The sequence below is a fragment of the Anas acuta genome, chromosome 4 (genome assembly GCF_963932015.1).
Source record: "Anas acuta chromosome 4, bAnaAcu1.1, whole genome shotgun sequence".
In the NCBI taxonomy this organism is placed as follows: domain Eukaryota; kingdom Metazoa; phylum Chordata; class Aves; order Anseriformes; family Anatidae; genus Anas; species Anas acuta.
Window position 1 is genome coordinate 51,612,782 of NC_088982.1, and position 20,270 is coordinate 51,633,051.

Here is a 20,270-nt window from a genome sequence, read left to right on the forward strand (position 1 = left end):
CATATATTTTGGGGGACTTTACTCCACGGGAGGAATGAAGAGTGCAGAACCTGAGACTTCAACTCGTCCCTAATGAAGACAAATGCCTTCGGTGGGGTGGTGCCAGAAGATAACTGACAAGGTCAGCATTAGTCTGGGACGTCTGGAGTCGGGCTGGGCTACCGGCGCTCCTGGAGCAAGGGGACAGCAAAGGGAAGGGGGAGCCCCCTCGGGGAGCCCTGCCGGGGCCGAGCCGGCCCAGGGGCTGGCACCAGGGTCCCGTCCCCGGGCCCGCACTGCCTCCCAGCGGGCATCGGCTGCTCTTCCTCCGTGGGGAAGAGCTGCCGGCTGAGGAAGCCGCTGCCCTAGGGCAGCTGAAGGGGAATTGATTTATGGCCGGGTGCCAGGCTCTGCCGCACGCGGGGTCACCCTCCAGCGGGGAGCTCTGCGTGGTCTCGGATGTGCCCTTCATTCATGGGTATCGGCAGGATGTGAGCCTTCATTAAAAAATATATATATAATAGGTGGGCAACCTTACAAATGTGAAATCGTGTAGTATTGACCGGCATGCAGGCAGCCCTGTCCCTGTCACTCAGCTTTGACAAGCAGCAGCAGAGTGGCTTCCCAGGGCCGCAGCCAGCTCTATGCCACCCTCTGTGCAGCACTTAGAGCGATTTGTTTCTTCTTCTTGTGTGTGCACCAGCACAGCAGAACAGAAAGGGATCCCCAAAATGGAGGCTAAGCCAAGGGAGGCAGGCAATGCCACCTTTTGCATTAAGGTCTCCTGAAGTCGGGGGCTTCCACCCCCAGCCTCGTGCAGGTGCTGTTGTCATCCTAAAAACAGGCACTGGAGCCTTCATGTGGAGATGTCAGTGTGATCACTGCCGTTGCAAATGGGGAGGGAGCTCGGGGAAACACCCCTGGGGACCTCTCCTCCATCCCTCTGGAAGTCAGAGGGCCATGCAGACACCTGTAAGGGTTAGAGCTGTTGCCCATGCTGTAAGTGCTACTTTCCCATGCCTTACACCCTGTAGTGTGGGGAAGGATCATGGGGTGCTATACAGCACTTGCATGGGTTATACGAATAAACAAAGACTTCTGTGTCTAGGTGTGTCAGCTACAAAGGTCACTCTGTTTCTTTTTTTTTTCCTCCGAAGTGATCCTGTTCAAGGTGTAATATCCTGTTTTCTTTCTACAGCGCTTATCATTGAAAGTTAATGTTCAGGATTGCTGGATCTGATATCCTCACAGTGCACACAGGGAAAAAAAAAAAAGGATGAAATATGTCAAAATAAGCGGATATTACTGAGCGTATAGAAAAGGCAAAAGTGTTACATGGGGAGTATTGTCCTTACATCACTGTGCTTTGTGGAGGACTCAAATAATCAGGTTTTTGTGTGCGTGCAGGTGTGTGACAGCCCTTCAAAGGCGGAAACAGGATGCCTAACTTTTAATGCTGAAAATTAGTAATGAAATACATGCAAAGCTAGGGGCTGATAAGATCTCTGCAATCTCTTCCACAATCTGCTACCCTGAAGAAAAATGTGTTGACTTTACAGGCTTGTCCTGAACGTGCACCAGCGCCGTTCTGCCCCGGCTGCCTGCAGTAATTAATGGGGCCTGTGCTTGCCCAGCTGTACGTCCATCACTGTGCTCACACTGTGCTTGGATATTCACCAGCCAGTGCCCCATTGCATACCACGAAAAAAGAGAAGCGGGGGGGGATAAATCGAAAAATGACCCCCCCGTATACACATACAGCGGTCGGGGAGCTCTGGGGTCCCTTCCCCTTTCGTTTTGCGGGGGGGAAGCGGGGGGCGCGGTGGAGCCCGGGGCTGCGGCAGGTGCAGCGGGGGCCTCCCCCCAGGCTGGGGGCTCGGTGCCGGTGCGGGGCTCGGTGCGGGGCGGCCACGTGGAACCGCGGCGCCCGCTGCCGCCGCCGCCCCTTCCTGCTCGCCTCGCCCCGGCGAGGAGGGAGGGAAGGAGGGAGGCAGGCAGCTAACGGGGAGGAGGGGAAAAGGAAAGCGAGGAGGAGGGAAAAAAAAGATTTAAAAAAAAAAGAAAAAAAAAAAAAAGAAAAAGAAGGGGGGAGGAAAAAAAAGTTTGTACGTGCAGCGGCGGGCGAGGAGCGGGGAGGCGGCGGGGCCGTGCCGAGCCGAGCCGTGCCGAGCCGGGCGGGGGGCGGAAGGCCGGCGGAGCGCGGCGGCGGGAGGCAGAGGGCGGGCGGGCGGGAGGATGCGGCTGAAGCTGGGCTTCCTGCTGCGCGCCGTGCTGCTGGCGGGCAGCTTCTTGGGGCTGCTGCTGCTCTGGTCCTCGCTGTCGCCCCGCGCCGAGGAACCGGCTCCCCCGGGACGGGTGAGTGCGCGGCGGCGGCGGCGCCGGGCGGGATGGGGGCGGCGGGCGGGATGCCGCGGGGCCAGCCCGGGGATAACGGGGGGCGGCCGCCGGGGCCGCGGCCTGCAGGCCCGACACGGGGAGCGGCGGGGACAGCCCCGGCCGGCCCCGCATCCGCACGGGAGGCGCTGCGCCGCGGCCCAACGCCGCCGGGAAGGGGGGCTCGGAGGGGGCCCGGGGGGCGCCGCGCTCCGGATGGGCCCCGCGCCACCGCCCGGAGGGTCCCCGCTCCGCCCCGTGTCGCCGGGGGCGGCCGGAGCTAGCCCGGGTCCCCGGGGTCGCGGCCCCTTCCCTGGACGGCGGTGCCCCGGGCGGGGACTGCCCCCGAGCCCCGGTGTCTGGGAGCCCCGGGGCGCGCCGGGCCCCGGGGAGCTCTGCGCGAAGCGGGATCGTCGGCAGGGCTTGGAAAAGTCACAGCATCGCCTAGCGATGGGGGGAGGAGAGGTCTTGCGCCCTGCTCGTACGCTCGGTCCTCTCCGGTGGGCTGTTTTGACTCATCGGCGAGGCGAGCGAGCTGGCATCATTCTCGCTTTTCAACACCGAAAATGACTTTGGGCTCCTTCGGCAGGCGCTCTGTCTTCTGAAGCTCTCTCAGTCTGCTGTATCTTGGCAGTTACTGCTGAGATAATAGGCCGTGGTGGGTTTTTTCTTGAGATACACAGTTTATTAAGTGTTGGAGTTCCCGTAATCTGCTCTTCTCGGCACAACGCGGGCTTCTCTGTGTACGGAGAATTCTTCATAAATGTTGCTTCCATATCTCCCGGGAAAATGTCAAGAAATAAACATTTCACATCAAAAGCGGTTGAATTACTCATCCTGCGTAGGAAGGAGAAACAGACCTGCCAGTGGGCATCCTTGGGGCGAGCGGGATGAGCAGCATGGCCTTGCAGTGCCCGCCCTTAGGTGGCTGCCCCAGGAGCCCCAGCTGAGGTATTGCACTCCCAGCACAATGGGGATTTCTATGAGTGCTACACTGACTCAGGTTACCCCTTCCCACCAGCCTGAAGGATAGTTTTGAGCTGAAACCTTGTATCAAGCTCTGTTGACATGTCAGTCCCAATGTGGAAATCCCTTCTCACTTGCATGTGTGGCGATAAATGAGTGGGAAGAGTTTTTGCAGCCCGTCCCTGACAAAGCAGTGCTCTGTCTTGATTACCTACGTCTGGGCTGGAGGAAGAAATATCTGTGATAGCCACCTCAGGAAATAATTCAGCCTTTGTTGGGAGCAAATATAATTTTCTTAAGTAAACACTGTCAAAGAGAAATCTAAACAGAACATGTGGTTCATTAGCGAGATCAGCCGTTTACTTATCACCATGCCGTGATATATGTGAGAGAGAACAACACATTTTATCGTCATTTTCTAGGAAATGATGGTGTCATTTCTAAACTGGTGTTTTGCTTTGGACTGCTTGTCTCCTGAGCAGCATCCCAGGTAACAGATTTTAGCAAAGAAGCAGTGTGTAAGCGGTGGCTGTGCCCACTGCTGGCTGTGCCTTGGCATGTTTTGGGGAAATGCCGGGACGCCTCCAAGCACACTGCTTGGTAGGAAAAGGCTGCCTGCCCCAGGACTCAGGGATGCTCCCTGTAGCACCTGGGGATGGGCTGTGCCTTGGTACAGTGCCTGCTTTCTGCAGGTAGGGGTGTAATAGGGCCCAGCACTGTGGGGCATGTGGCCTGTGCTCTGCTCGGTCATGCCAACACGTGTATTTGCTCTGCTGGTGGCTGCAGATAACAGAATAATTCTTCCTTCTGTACAACACCCTCCTCCTGAAAGGTCTAGCCAACAATTTAACTTTTATAGCTAACCTTGGGCAGTACCTTTCCTTCTCTGCACTGTAAGCCCGGGCACAGCCTGGAGTATAACTTTAATAACACCCAGGCATTAAAGAAACAAAGCTGAAGAGTTCTTCTGCCTTGTTCTTTTTATCTTCACAAGCGTGAATCTTTTCCTGCTTATAGCATATAGCAGCTGATGGGGATAGGATAGGCAATAATATTGAAGATTTTAGAATAGTTCTATAACTATGTACCTTTTTAAAAAACAAAACAAAACAGTGCATTCTACCTTCAAATATCTTTTTTTTTTTTTTTTTTTCCTGCTGATCTTAAAAGAATTCAGTGGTCTTTTAGAGAACTGACATGACTTGAGGTGCAGAGTTTCCAAAGGAAAAATGAAAGTGGAGAAGTGACTATTTAGGAAGGAAATGAGAGAGCACAATTAATAACAGTAATACAGAAAGGTGGAGATAAGGCATTTCTTTTTCCCTTCTGGTAGAAGACTACCACAGATTGATGTATTCACTGCTATTGAAAGCGTATTTGGAACTTGAGGAAACAATACACTTTTCCAGATAATCAGCCTGTAGAGCTTTGTTTCTGCAAGATGCATTCGAGAAAAAAATGTTTGCAGGATCCAGAGGGAGAGGTGAAGTAAATATCTGTTTTTGTGTAAGTAAAGACATTGGTTATCTGATAACAAGGATTAAAAAAGGTACCCAAGATTTAAGTAGGGATGCATGCATTCTTGTTTATAGCTGCAAGAAAAGATTAGACAAAATCTTTGGTTAGATTATTATGTACACATTGTGGGGTCTTTGGGATGTTTTCTAAGAGTTTGTGCTCTTCTCAATCAAGGGATGGTGGTTTTGGAGCCAGCAGGAGATGATTGAGGCCATTCATTGTAAGAAGATTGCTGTAGGGATCCCAGCTATGGTGCTTGCAGGTCTCAAGTGAGATATGTTGCTAATGATCAGCCTCGGAGGTACAGCCTTAAAATCTGGTTTTGTCAAGGAGAGAATAGAAGCAGGAGTACAGCAGGCAGAGCCAATGGACTGAAAAGGTAAAGAAAGATTCACGGCTGAGAAGTTGAAAGCAGCATATCTGGAAGGAGCCTTACATAAGCTTAGTATAGGTCAACTTTAACTCTCTAAATCAGACCAATTACAAAGAGTTAAAGTGATTGAATTACTATGCAGAAGCTTTTAATTAAATGTGTAATTTATTTTATTTTTTTTTAAGATCGGTTTAGCCTACTTGAGGCAAAGCTTGGAGCACAACTTTGCTTGCTCACAGTTTATGTGATGCAGTGTAATTAGTGGTCTCCTATGGTTTCTGGTCTTTGCTGGACCACTGCATGGAGGTCATGGAGATGACCCTATTTGTTTGTCCCTGTGAAGGAAAGTAAGAAAGAGAGAGTGTCCAGCATGTTTTATCATCCGTGGCTTAGGAAGCTCATAAAAGATTTGATGGAAATATGTGGCTGACTTTGCTCAGGTCAGAAATGTGGTGCTGAGACAGCAAAAATCATAAAACAAATGCCATGTTCTGACCACTTCCCATGTGCAGTGAGGAAAACATTCCTGACGAAATCTCAGCATGTGCTGCATAACCTCCTATCTGGAAAGCTAGTCCTTCCGAGACACTATAATACTAGCGATGTTCCCCAGCCTCCACTAGCTGATAGCTACTTGCATCCCAGCCGCTGGTGGGCTCCTAGTCATCCACCCCTGGGCACCCGTGTAGGGGTCAGTCAGCTCTCCTTGCTGCCACCTGTCCTAAAGGAGGAGCGGGGCCCCCAGTTCGGGAAAGGTCCTGGTCCAGGTGCTGTTCTGGTACATCCTTTGGCTCAGAGAACAGCTCGCAGCCAGCTACCTGGTGGCTAAATGCTACAGATCTCATGTGGCCACTGGAAAGTGGAGGATTTATGATTTGGAGGAGTTAGGAAGAAACAAAAGGCAAATGGAATTTTTTTGACTTTTCTCGTCACACCCCCTTTCCCTAACTTTAAAGACCACTAATTTCCTGTATGCCTTGGCTGGATTGTCACTGAGGACTTAATGACAAGTTGCAGGCTGAACTTGAAGTGTTATTGTGGTTTAAATTAGATTCTTCGCAGTGGAGGTCCCAGCAGAAATTTGCTGCTTTCCCTTAAGGAGTAAAAGCAAATGGGCTTGGAAGAGAAACAGAGAATTGGGGAATTTGAAGTTGATGTCATTACTGGAGGGAAGGCAGGAGCCGAGCCTGGAATAAGGTGATAAATCTGATGCAATGGGAGCAGTGGTGTTGTGTTGTGAAGGGATTCAAGCCTAAGATAAGAAATGTGAGCGTGGTCATCATGGCAAGCAAGCAGTCAAGCAGCGAGGTTGTCTCTCTACAATTGCTAACTGTGGTTAACTATATTTGTGATCACTTTTATTTACTGTTTTGCTTTCCTGTAGTTGGGTGAGACCTTGAGGCAAGGAGCACTGCATTGGTGCTGCCGCTCCTGTGATATCTGAAAGCTCAGTGCTTTCAGTTGCTTTCTGTGCCAGAGCTCCCTTGGGACACGGGGCTGGACCTAGACTTTCCTCCTCTCATGATCAAAGCTCCAGCGAGTCACTGCTTCTTGCCTGATGCTCAGCAGAAGTGAATACATTGGGAAATTTGTAGAATTTGTAGAAACTCACCAATGCTTGTTTGAAATTTGCACGCAGGGAGGCAGAGAGCTTGCTGTAGCTGGAGTGTTGCTGTTCTAGCAAGTAAACATCACTCCCCCCTCTCTGCCCCCTGGTTTATTACAGTAATCTTTCGTGTTGCTAGTGACAGTAATAGGCAAAATGTTTTGAGATATTAAATGTTAATGTTTTTAATGTGTGCTTTCATCTAAACTGGCTTTGAAAAAGCTTGTAAAAATCTGTCACCCTTGGGAGAGTGTAAAAACCCCAATGCCTGTCTTATTAAAAATGAAGTCTTTTGTCAAATGCTTCCAGTTATGTTACAGAATAAGTGACCACAGAGTGGTTTCCTGAATAATGTGAAGAAATGAAAAAAGCCTTAAATAATTCCTCCAATTTGTGTATATATACATAGACTGTATTAAAACTTTCTTGAACTTTTCCATCATAAAAATCACTAGCAATAAGTTAAGTAAATAACTCATTATCTCAGGGCTATTAATTATGTAAAAACCTACTCTTCTGTAGGGAGCACTTTAGCACCATTTTATATGTATATGACGAGATTCCCGTTGTCCTGTTCTAGCCCCAAGTATTACCATTTGTGATTAATGTAAATTAAATAACTGAACAGCAGAAAAATGAAAGATGTTAAGGCTGATGTTTGCTTTTTAAGAATCCCACTGCTGGGGAAAGATTTCTAGATTGTCCAGGGAGCCATTGGCAACATCTGCAGCATGGGATAAAAAGTGGCTCTGTTCTCTTAGGTAAGTTTGTGCAACAAAAAGCTTGGTGGTTGTGTTCACTTAGGGAACTTCGGACTAAAACTATTCCTCTAATGCTGTATCTGAGAAAGAAACCATGAGTAAGACCACAAAAGTTGGAAAGGAAGAATCTACACAACGGGTTTGATGGGTTGTTTTTGGAAAACAAGTGATAATAGATGTGGCAGTTGGAGCTGCTTAGTGGCTGCGGAATGGGGCATTAAAAATAGAGTGCAATAAAGTCCTTACTTTGAAAGGTGTGAAAATCTAGGTAACTGCTAACTCTGTTCTGATTTATTGAATTGAGAGGTGATGGCTAAGCTAAAGCAGTAGAAATAAGTTTAGCTATCAGAAAAGGCCCAGTGGGTCATCAGGATGTCAGCCTGGAGAGCAGCATACCACATGCAGAAGTGTGTGCGTGGGTTTTTCATCACATGGCGAAGCAGCATGAACCTGCTCCAGCTCGAGCTCAGTAGAGTTAAAATTGCTTGTACTGAGCTGGCATTCCCTAATGAAAAATGACAGTATCTTTGTCCTATTTTTGTCAGATATTAAATCAGCATTACGGGAGACTGCCAAGTGGAAATAGGGCAGGATAAGCTGTTACATTAATAGGTTTGACTTCTACCTTGGAGGGGGGTGGATGCTTTTCACAGAAAATAGGCCATATAAACTGAGAGAAGGATTCCAAGTCTGGTAGCAGTTACATTTAATTACTAGATTTCCTCCATAAGTATGGAAAACAAACGTCTGCTGTGAACGATTAGTTTAAAAATAGAAACATGCTGCTTAAAAGGCCGCCTCCTCCATCAGTTTTCTTTAATCTTTTTGTGAATTAAGGGGAATTTATCTTGCTCGAATCTGCCTTTAACAGTCCACCTCCGCCCTGCAGTGCTCTACATTTTGGCACTGTGTTGGCAAATGAGGTATTTTCCCACTATGACTAATAGGAATGCTCCACTGTGTGCAGAAAGCAGGATGTTGCCAGTATGGTCCAACAAACGGAAGCAGTAAGCAGCCAGCAGTGTGCATTTCTGCGACCTGTGGTGCTGTTCAGGCTTGGATTTTGGGGCATTCAGAACTTTCAGGAGTAGACTTCTGAAAAACTTAACCCAAAAGTTGGGCTTGTGCTTTAGAGCAGGTTTCTGGTTTGGGGTTTATTCATTTAATTGTCGGCTCTTTCCTGAAAGAGCTCACTGGCAAAGTATGTGCTTTTGTGGAGAAGGGCACTTTTCTTGTTGGTAATTGTAAACCAGGTAGAGGAGAAGGGGAATATTTTTATTCACCCTTTGTTTTCAAGTAGTAATCCTTATTGTGTTCTTCATATATGTGGTTAAATGGTTTTAAAATGTTTGCTTAGTCATTTGATAGCTCATTTGAATTGGTAGGTCTGAATTTTTTGGGAAAAAAAAAAAAAGAGAAAAAATTCCTTGCTTGCAGCAAGCTGTTTGTGGAATAGGTTGGTGATTTTCTAGAGATTCATTTTATAGAACAGAATTCCTATTGTCTGAAAACCTACTGACTTCCCATTTTATTTCCACATTGGAGTAACAATACTATTCTTACCTGGGTAGGTATAAACTTTATGTAGAAAACAAAAATGGTTACTTTTTTGAAATGAAGATGATGCTCAAAAAAGGACTGTATTAAGCAGGAATACCTGAGGAAAGAAAAGCTGAGACTTTTCACTCTCACCACCGCTAAGGATAGAAAAATATTAGTGTCCCTACCCAGCTTGCCGTTTTCATTTCTTTTATTTTTTAAATTCTGTTGCCCCAGGCTAGTAGACTTCTTATCATTTTGAAGGCTTTTTATTTCTCCTTGTGTAACCATGCTTTCTTGCAACTCACAGAACAAATCAGTAGTTTTTTTTCCATGTTATATTAATTGCATTTCTTTCAGGTTTCTCTCTTACTACCTTTTCTTGAATCCTTCATTCTAATCACTGACTCCAGTAATGTTTTGTTTTTGTTTTTGTTTCATATTGCTCTGGCTTTCTGAAGCTGCAGCTTATTTTCTTTTGCTTTCCTTGTGGAATGCTAAGTTGCAAATAGCAGCAACCAGCACTGATGTGTGGTACACCTCTGAGCAGCAGGAGGGGATTGCAAGAAGGTGTAAAGTAAAATCAGTATACTGGTTCACATTTGGAAAATTTCTTTACAGTTAAAGGTCTCAAAATATAACTGTTAATGAAATTAAAGCATAAGTAGATGGTGCTCTGCCCACAAAGTTTCTTATTTGTTTTGTTGTCTTTAAAAAAAAAAAAAAGGCAATGAAAATGGCTTAGCAATAACTATTCTGAATGGATTTAATATAGTTGGTTGATTTAAAAAGACAAAGTATTATGTTAAATAATGTGCTTTAGAAAAAAAAATGCAAGATTTTTACTGAAATTGAATATTGTTTTTTCATAGTTGAACATTTTAGTCTCAACTCGGGGATTAAAATTTGCTTTGGTTTTAACCTGCCATAAAAGATTTCCTTTTGTGAAGGATGGCTAAAAAACAATGAATAGCTTTTCAATAGGGATGAAACACAGCAGGACTCCCATTTTATTGCTCAATTCCTGCCTTTATGGGCTTGAAATATTTAAACAGCGTCTTTATTTTGAGCTAGTTAATAAGAATTCTTGATAAGTCAAACAAAGAGGTATTTATTGTTTTATTAAGTTAATTTGTTAACAAATGCATCATCTAATGACATTTCAAAACAGAAAGAAGGAAGAAACCGAGCCACCTCTTACAGCTGTCTGCAACTGAAATGCCATGAGCTTTCTATTCTTCCCATCAACGAAGGAATAACAAGAAAGACAATATTGAGATATGTTCTTCAATGAAAATAAATTGTTCTTTGCATCCTTCAGTCTTGAAACATGATTTGCTATGCTTTCACTTAAATGAAGCCTTGAAGTCAGCTCTTCAAGGCTTGTATATATGTCTTTTATAAGCCATGCATGTGTCAATGTGCATTTATCATGCATCTTAGATTGTTTCACCTGCTCTGCTTTTGGTAATTCATCTCCCACACTGTTATTCTAATATGCCAAAGCCTTCTGAGAAGCTTTAAGCAGCAGCTATGAAATATGTTGCTCTTTTTCCTCACCTCTTCCATGCTTTGCACCTTTCTTTTCCTCTCCTCTATGAAATATCTTCCTCCTAGGCAGAACCAAGACCTTCACTAGAGATTAGCTTAAAAAGAACAATATTTCATTGATCTGCCAAGGTGGAAAAGGGTAGGAGGAGGGGTTTTGGTTTGCTTGTTTTAAGGGAAGAACAGCTTTTTGTGGTAGTCTGTATTCTAATTGTGTATGTGCAGGCAATCACTGCCTCAGATCAGAAAGTGTTTAGCCAGCAGTTCTCAGGAGCAAAAGGACGGATGGTGTGTGGGTTTCCTGTGCCTTGGCTCATGGTAATAATGCAGATGAATCTTGCACTGCCTCCTGCATCTCTTCTCGGAGATCATCAGCTCCAAATGCTGATACTTCTCTCAGTGTAAGATACTCCAGTATCTGTTTTACTCCAGACTTTTACTTGCTGTGTAAAGTGATCGTGAGCTACACCCTCTGTCAGGTATTCCAGCCATGCCTCTGGGCCTCTCATGTAAGACTGCATTTGAGTGACCAAGATGTTTAAGAGATTAAGTCATCTTGTGTCTTCTGTCCCTCCCTGTCTTCAAATACCAATCTAAAGCGTTCGTCTTGAAGACTTGCTTGTGTTTCAATAATGCAAACAGGATAAGAAAAGTCGGGCTGAGAAAGAATGTTGACTTGACAGTGAGGCCATGAACCTCTTTGAGCAGGTCCTGTCGTGAGCTCCTCCTTCAGGGTCACCAGTGGAGAAAACATCCTGTAGGAGGGCAGCTCTGCAGTCCAGACTGGGAGAAGGCTTTGTCAAACTGGGGGCAGGTGGTTACTGTGGTTGCTTTGGCAAAGTATGATGAGACCCTTGAGTAGGAATCCAAAGTGGTGATACCAGAGCCATTATTTCATGCGGAGAAACAAAGGGGGGAATCTGTAAGACACAGCATTGTTATCTTAGTGAGCAGTCTTGCCTTTTCCATGGCTACTGCGTAAGAAGTCACCTCTCAGGTAGTTGCCAAATTTTGTTCCCACTGTTATCTTCCACCAAGACTCGTGATGACAGGGGAGTTGTCAAGCTGTTCTGATAAAAGGGAACAGCCTGCCAGGATAGTTCATGTAGCCTTTAATCTTTGTGTATGCCTGAGGGTCCCTGGGAAAAAGAGGATGGCAGGGAGCAGACTGGATTAATTTTTCTGGATGAAATGGATATGTCCTGGGGGTTGGCCTACTTAAAAATAATGAGGATTCTTTGAAATTTGCTGTCCTTGAGCACGTTTTATCTGTCCCACGTCCCCTTTCTCTGATTCCCATATGCCTAGATCTTGTAGTTGAGCATTGTGAGTGACGCTTACTGCCTCTTTGGAAGGTGGTTATTTTGGTCATATTTCTCTGTGGTGCCTAATTTATGAACTGAAGATGACTTGAACACGTGTCTGTGAGGAAATGCCCGTTGAGACTGCACACGGGCAGAAGTACTTAGCTACTGTCAGCTAAGCAGCCTCTGTTCTCAGCGTAACAGTAGGGCATGAGGTGCTGATTTTCAGGTCTTAACATAATCTCATATTTCCAGAAACTGAGAAGATATCATTTTCTTTAAAGAAAATAACTATTTGAAAACAGTCCTGTATGATCACATCGGGTGAATAAGGTATGATGAGATCCTCACTAGGAAGCTTGATATTGATCGTTGATTGACTGCAGCCAGCACAAGTTCGTGTTGGTGTAATGAGGTGCATTGACCTTTGCTGGTCCAGGTTCTTATTCCAATCTCATCCTCAGATGATGGATGAGTACCTCGCTTAATTTTTTATTTTTTTTCCCCTAGTCAGTTTTATTTTCCTTGTTGATTCTTTGTGGGGATTTGGGGAGTTAATTGGGCTTCCTCTCATGACACACTGTTCAGCAACTTAAGAGTTTTCTTGGTTTGCACTAAGGTGGTAAGAATATCTGGAAGTTAAGAAGAAAGATAAATGATTAGAAGAATAGATAAATTAGAAGAAAGATAAATGATTAGAATAGTTCTCTCAATTTTTAATCCTCTGTAGTAGCTTGGACAGTCCATCTTCTAACAGATTTTTTAACAGGTATATAAAATTATTATTAACAAGATATAAAACTACCACTTTAATGAATAAAACTGTTTCTTTATGAGCTCTACAACTCAAGTCTAGGATTACAGAAGTCTTTACACCCTTAAATGCTAAGCACCAAAGTTCCCACTGATAGACTTGGCCAGTTGCTGTTACTGGAAAGGAGAGAGATGGCTTGAACAGGTTTTTGAACAGGTTTCATCTTGCACAATATTTGCAAGAATTTAATCTGTATTGAGAATTTGTTAAATACCGTTTGCAGGTTAATCCCAGCAATCCTGATTTTCAGGAATGATTCACAGCTGTTAATTCCTAAGAAACAGAACTTTTATCTATTAATTTGGTGTATCTAACAGCCATAATGTACTTTTTAACATTACCATGACGTGACGTTCCAAACAGAATTCGTTATACTTTTTAGGTCAATGTTTTAAAATTAATTTTAGTGTCTTAGCCAAACAGTCTTGACTCTGATACCTTAAAATGTTCATCAGGGAGAATGGTTTCAAGTATATGAAGTAAATTTATCTTATCTTCCTTTTTTCATTCCCAAACCTGAAATTTCATAAGTCCAGAGCACAATACTTTTACATATTTACTAAACTGTATAGGCATTTGTTTTTAAGCCCAGTTTTACTTAAGAGAAAGTTAAGGTTTCAAGTACAGGATCTGTGTCTTATGGCTGAATTAGTTAAATATTTGTGTCTGTAGTTGTATGTAGTTGACAATAGCTTCACAAGTGGAAGTCTTCAAAGCTGTACATACTCTAAGAGTCCTGATAGGTTCTAGCACCAAGCCCCCACAACTTTCTACTAAGAAGTCCATTTTTCCCCTGAGTGCACTTGTTAATTTTGTCAGGCATTATTGTTGCTTGACTCTTTCTGTACTGCATGGGATGTAGAACTCAGAAAGCTTAAAGTGTACAAAAAGGACCCGATTATGGTAGCTCCAATTTTTTATAACCATTGCTGGCTTTATCCCAATGCACAGCAAGCTTTGCACTGTTCCTTTCCCTTTGTACAAACAAACACCATCTTATGTTACTGGATATTATGTGTGAATTAGAGATTACATGTCAACATGACAACAACAATTTGTTTTTCTCAAGTGGTTTTTATATCATTAAAAGTTCGATGTGTATAGAATTGCTTGAAACCTTTTTTTTTTTTTTTTTTTAAGTAAAACCCGGGTTGTCTTTTTTTTTTGTCACATTTATATATGTTTTGTTTTTAGATTTTTATTTATTTAGTTATTTTTATTTATTTATTTCCCCTCTAGACTGAGAGAATGTGGACAGCACTAAATTGGCATGTTCCTTAATACCATTTCTTATCTAGCTGTAGTGGTGTAGAAGATTGAATACAAGATTGAGAAAATACTTGCTAATTTTGTTTAATTCTTTATCTTATGTGGAAGGGCGTTCTGCCTGACACTTGGGTGCATTTTGCAAGAAAAGCATAGTACTGGAGATTTGGAAAAACATGTTCAAATCTAGTGTTGTGAAAAGTTTTTGTTTGTTTGTTTGTTTGTTTGTTTTGTGTTTTGTTTTGTTTTTAATGACAACTCTGTTGACACTTAGAGCTTTCCTGAGAGAGTACCCTCATACAGTGCAGGGGCAACTGCTGGTTGTAGGCATCTTCCTGCCTCCCTGAATTTAAGAACATCTAGCTCTCTCCATCAATCCATAGCAAGATGAAAATATTTGCTTCCTTGAGGAGCAATCTTGTCTTAGAAGAATTAGGAGAAATGGGAGGTTTGTGTTTAGAGGATAATTGTTGTTTCTGCATTGCCATTTACCATTGAACACTGGAAGAACACTCCTGGGTGCCTTGGAGAGGTGAACACCAAGCATGGCTCCGATCACCTGCACCAAAGTGTTTTGTTCTTATGGGCTTTCCCTGAGCAGGAGTGCATGGGTTATTTCTGGTTTCTATGACTGAGATAGGGTCTGGGTGTGGAGGCAACTCAGAAAACCGCCCAACTGGGCAAGCCTGCATCTGTTTCTGATGCTCTTAGTGCACCAGGAGTGTCTGCTTTTGTGTCCAGTTCCCCAACACAGCAAGAGGGCTCCTCCAAGGCAGAAGGAAGGCTTAAAGAGAGAGGCACTCTGTACCTTTTAATTAAAATAAATAAGAAAAAGACACAAGGAAAACAAAAAAATAAAAATAAAAATGCAACAACAAAACCCTCTATTGAGCCAAGTCTCTGCGCTCATGCCAGCCTGGAGGTAATTTTTTCTCCTGTGTGCCCTTGGAAGGTCCTGAGGAGAGCTTTGAGGATGGCTAGAAATAACTCTAGTGTTCTGTGCATTTTGCTGCTAGGGCACTCTCATCTGCCTTTTTCAGCTTCCCCAGCAGCTTTTTTCATGCTCCCATTGTGAACTAGCTCAGCACTGGTGTTCACCCTGCTTACAGGTGCCAAATCTGTTTGGTTTGCCCACACAGCTTGCTTCGGGAGTCCTTGATGCAGCTCTGTGCAGGTGTAGAGGTGTTTGTGTTGGCACACAGAAAGGATAAAAATGTAAAGGAGAAGTAAATTGGTTGTGGAAATGTATCCATCTTACTCTCAAACAATGGCTAGAAAAATTACCAAACATCTAGCATTCATCAGGCGGAGGTTTAAATCCACAACAAATTAGAGAAAATAAAAATGCAGGGGCAGCTTCTCTACATCAGCTAAATCAGTATTTTTCATTTATTTGTTCAGCAAGAGCTAGGTGTATCTTTCAATTCATATTCCTGGTATTCCACAGCTCACCTTGCAGCAGAGATGAAAAATATCACCTTCAGGTCTTACTGTATCAGTGTATCTGCAGTCTTGGGAAGATAAATGTCAATGTAATGCATCACAGTATTGACATTCAGAAGTCTTCTAAACTTTGATTTTCAAATACAGCAGGGAAGTCAGATACCTTTACTCTGTAGGAAGAATAGGTAAGTGATTCCCCTCCCCCCCATTTAATAGAAGTTTATTTCCTTTACAAACCTACAGTTATGTCATGCTGTCCAGAATTGTGGAACTGGAAATGGCATGCTGAAAAAAAAAAGAGTGTGTGCTGTTTCCAGGAAAAATATTATGTCTGAAGCAACTTGTATTGCTTGCGGCTTTCGACTGCTCTTTACTAAAGAGATGCACAGAGTTCCTGCTATTCATGTTCTGTTGAAATTATTAGAAATGGAAGCTGAGTAGTAGCTTATTTTTAAGCTTTTTATATTTTTAATTGGACTGAATTAAATGCAAAGTGAAAAAAAAAATATCTAGCTTTAATGAAGTCAAAAAGATTATTCCAATTCTTTTGCATAGGATCATAGGATAATTTGAGCTGGAAGGGACTTCGAGAGGTCCAACCTCCTGCTCAAAGCAGGGTCAGCCATGGGGTCAGACAGACTGCCTGGGGCTTTGTCTACTTGGGTCTTGAGAACCTCCGAGGAGGGAGACTGCACAACCTCTCAGCCTAGCTTGTCCCACTGCTCAGCTCTGCTCATGGGGCAAGTTTTTCTCATATCCAGTTGGATGTCTCCATCAGTTTTTCTGAAGAACACGTTGACCTCTTTATGACTGTTCCTGATGGTTTTAGAGTCTTAAAACTGTAAAACGAGTCTTAAAACTCTAAAATACCTTAGTGGTAATTTAAGAAAAATAATGTTTTTGTGGTTATTTTTTTCTTTAGTTTACTAGAATTGTTCAGTAGAATAAGGACTTAATCTATTTTTTCTCTCTTAATTGAGGTTTGTCCAAGTCTACGTTGTATGATAATGTCACACACTGAGAGACCATTGATTTGAGTAACTAGAATATGACACATTTAACCAGAGCTTATGCCTTTTATATTGTGCTGTTGTCAGTGGTGAGCAAGAACTGTTAAAAAGGAAACAGGTCTTCCCAAAAGGCGATTGTTTAATAACAGTAATAATATTGGCTTGGTTGATGTCTGCTGAATGTATTGTCTCTGACAGAAAAGGCTCTCCTGTGTTGCTTCTCCTTACCACTTCCAATACAGTAGTTTTGCAGGTTACTGAAAGGTAGCAAAACACAGTGGATTTTATCCCCTCTTTTATTTTTTATACTTTGGGATTAGAGTAGCTTCCTTCCTGATTTTTGGCTTTGTTTTGCTTGATTACATTTGGATGCACAGTAAGCAGGCCTATATCGCTTCCTGTCCTGTCCAAGTACTGCTGTTGGTTTCTCCTCTGGTGTTTGATGGCCTATGCGTACAGCATCCCCTTCACACTCCTGATCCAAACAGTGACATCCTGCTGCTGCTGCAGTGTTTCCTCTTGGGAGGTAATTTCTCTCCCAGGCCAGACCTAAGTAAAAACAGCCTCACTGACTCTTCTACCTCTAGTTGCTGGCCAGATTTTTCTGTTAGAAAAATAATATCTTTCTCAAGGACTGCAAATGGCTTGTGAAATCAGCTTTCTGACAGGCTTTAACAAAATTGTCTTTGTTAGAAGTCAAAGTGCAAGACTAGCATATAAAGATCTTGATCTGGCAAATTGTGTTCCCATTTAAACACCTACCTAATGAACTGGGTACATCATAACTACACCTCGCTAATATCTTTTCTATGTTAGATGCAAGAAGTGAAGGCTGTAGTTTTCCTAAATGCAGTTATTAGCACCTCCATTTGAAGCCTACCAGGAGCATGCAGGCTTAGCGCTTATGGAAATCGCTCCAGCTGCAAGCAGCTTTATGAAAGAAAGTACAACCTGAGAAAAGGCTTGCAGTCATTTGGGGATCAATTTTTAAGCAAAATTCCATTCTGGTTATTTATGTAGAGTCTGAGTTGCCAAGACTTCCAAGTTCATGACGAAAATGTTTATAAGGAGCCAATGTTTGTTAAAAAGCTTACAGTTCGTCATACAAATATCTCTTGCTATGCTGTTTCAGCAGTGGGGGCTAGACCCAGTGCTAATAACACCGACTTCCATTTGTTGCAAGCAAGAAGGATCCCCATGCATCTTTCTTTGTCTGCTGTATGCAAAAATAATTTCAACAGGAGATTGCTACAGTCATCTACTGCTGATTTAAATGCAAGAGATTGCAGCAGGCACTAATAGGCACTTTCATATTAAAGCCCTCTTAAAAAAAAAAATCTATGAAAGGCTTATCACACTGATTGAAATTCCAATCACTTAAAAGGTATAAGGCTTGTGAATTACTACATGTCTGATGTCTGGCACTTTATACTAATGTCTGTGGGGAGCTGAAAATGACCACATGTATCCTGTAAAAACCAATGCTGTCTGTGATTTCTAGCAGTGTTTAGTGCTTTGGAAGGAGAAAGGAAAAGAACAGCTAGCTATTGGAGTGTGACACTTATTCCCTGCTTGCATAGCTGTTTCAAAGCAAAGGAATTGGCGGTGTTTATGCACATCTTCTCCAGACGTGTGGTCAGAAATGCCAGTCAGAGTGTACCTGAGCTGGGAACACATTCATGTGAGTACTTTCTTCAGGATCCTTCTTCAGATGTAAGTGAGAACCTTGAAAGACGTTCAGGGATAGGTGCTGAACCTTAGTGACTTCTCGAGAGAAAGAAGGTAGGATGTCAGTTCCCAAAGTTGGCTTTGAAAGTAAAGATTTAACGGTTAGCCTTGTAAACTCCAGGTTTAGATGCACCAAGGATCACCAGCACTAGCCAAGTAAATGCCAAGGAAGTCCGTTCCCTGAAGGCCAGCAGCAGTGTCTGCCCCTCCATTAGATCTTGTGGTGACTTCCCTGGTCAAAAGAAAAGATACTGCATGGAGAGCACAGAAGTAAGGGCAAGGCTGGAAGGGTAGTGGAGGGCAGGAGAGAACAAACAAACTCAATGAAGTCTGTTAAAACTGTTTGAAAAAGTATGTGGATTAGCTTATAGAATTCTTGCTGACTACCCAAAAGATGCCAAGAATCTGGCTGTGCTCACACGTGATGTGGCTGCTAAAGCAAAGCTATGAAATAGATTTTGACATTCATCATGTCTACTTTACAGCAAAACAAGAAATGTCACTAGATGTATGTGTCACAGAAAGAGTAGTCAATTTACCAAGATTGATTTTTTCTGTTCAATAAATTGGTTCTCACTGCTTTGGTATTCTTGCAGACCTTTTTTCCCTTATGCTTCCAATGCATGTATTGTGTTGACTTTTTGTTGAATTATTTTAAAAGTAGTTAAAACAGATAAGAACATCCCTTACCTCAACAATTCAGTAGAATATAACTGTAATTTATTGGTAAGTACCACACAGATTCTCTTCAATGTCCTACACAGAAAAGATGCAGGAAAGAAGGGGTCATGGAAAGATGAGACAGAACACAATTGATCATAAGTGATTTCCCCTCACTTGTCAAGCAGTACACAAGGTAATTATGTAAATATTCTGAATGTCTGAAATCTATTGGGAGTTCAGATGAAATTTTCAGAAATAGGTTTCAGGCTATGTGTAATTTTCATACAATGCAGCTTTTGGATTTGGCTATTTCTTTGAGAAAGCTTTCAAAATGGTAGGACTGATCAAATTGTGGAATGCAATTTAAGACAAATAGCCTGTTGTAAAGCTTGAGAATGGTAACAATATTTCAAGATAAATGAAAATCTAATCATGCAGTTTGTTTCTTAATAGGAAGAAATATGAAATGAGTTTTGAAAGTCTAAAAAGAAAAATTGGGCATACAAGATGTAGCACAGAAACCCACATCCCCTGATCAAGCATGTCCATCAGCAATGGATTTATTGTATTGTGAATGTCATTTACTCACCAAGGTATATAAAACAGATGTATGACTTTTAAATATCTTTCTGTCTCAGATGATTGGGGAATAGGGATGAAGTTCCCCAGTCCTTCTCTACTGGCTTTTGCAAGTGTAGTGTTCATAGCCTGGAGGGCCAGGAAATCTGTTCTTGGCTGCTTAAAACATTAGGATTGATGGCAGTTTTTGTTTATTTTGGAGGCTTTTTCCCTGTGGAGGGAAAAATAATAGAAGTTGGTTATTTTCAATAGCAAAGCTATGAGTTAGAAATTTTAACTCCTTGGTCTCTTAAATTTGCTAATTTAAATGTTGATTGTTCAAGTCCAGAAGAAACAGCTAATGTTTCTTTTTTCAGTCTACAGAGAGCATTCCTAAAAGGGTCTTTGTCTCAGTGAAATGAAAAGCCTTGCCCCCTCATAGGCCTCTGTAACACTACTACATAGGAAAAGGAGGCTAGTAATCCCTGTGAAATGGAGGAAGCAAATGAAGCTGGACAGAAGACATCTTAGAAGTTCTTGACTCTCTAATGACCATACAAATAAAAATTAGTTCTGTCTTTAAGATCTTGCTGAAACATGCACATAAAACAAAGGATATTCCCAGAGCAAGACAGAATGTGGAAGGAGCAATGATTCAACTAGAAGTGTCACCAGCTTCTTTTAATCTTGAAACCTAGTGACAAGAACAAATTTTGTACAGTCTTATCAATGATGCTATGTTTTAAGCCTTTGAACTTGGAGGTCACAACTTTCCAGGAAATAAAAGATGGAAGTGGTTTTGGGGATGGCAAAGAGATGGC

At 42.9% G+C, this 20,270-nt stretch overlaps 1 protein-coding gene across 2 annotated transcripts in view; it reads left to right on the forward strand.

Annotated features, from left to right (window-relative positions):
* The first annotated feature begins 1,935 nt into the window (after window positions 1–1,935).
* Window positions 1,936–20,270, forward strand: part of GALNT7 (polypeptide N-acetylgalactosaminyltransferase 7) — a 71,023-nt gene continuing 52,688 nt past the window's right edge. The window contains exon 1 of one of the 2 annotated variants that reach the window (XM_068681229.1): window positions 1,936–2,334. In XM_068681229.1, the coding sequence (XP_068537330.1) occupies window positions 2,215–2,334 (120 nt within the window). In that variant the 5' untranslated portion in view covers window positions 1,936–2,214. The remainder of the gene's footprint in view (window positions 2,335–20,270) is intronic. The other variant, XM_068681231.1, reaches the window with a different exon arrangement.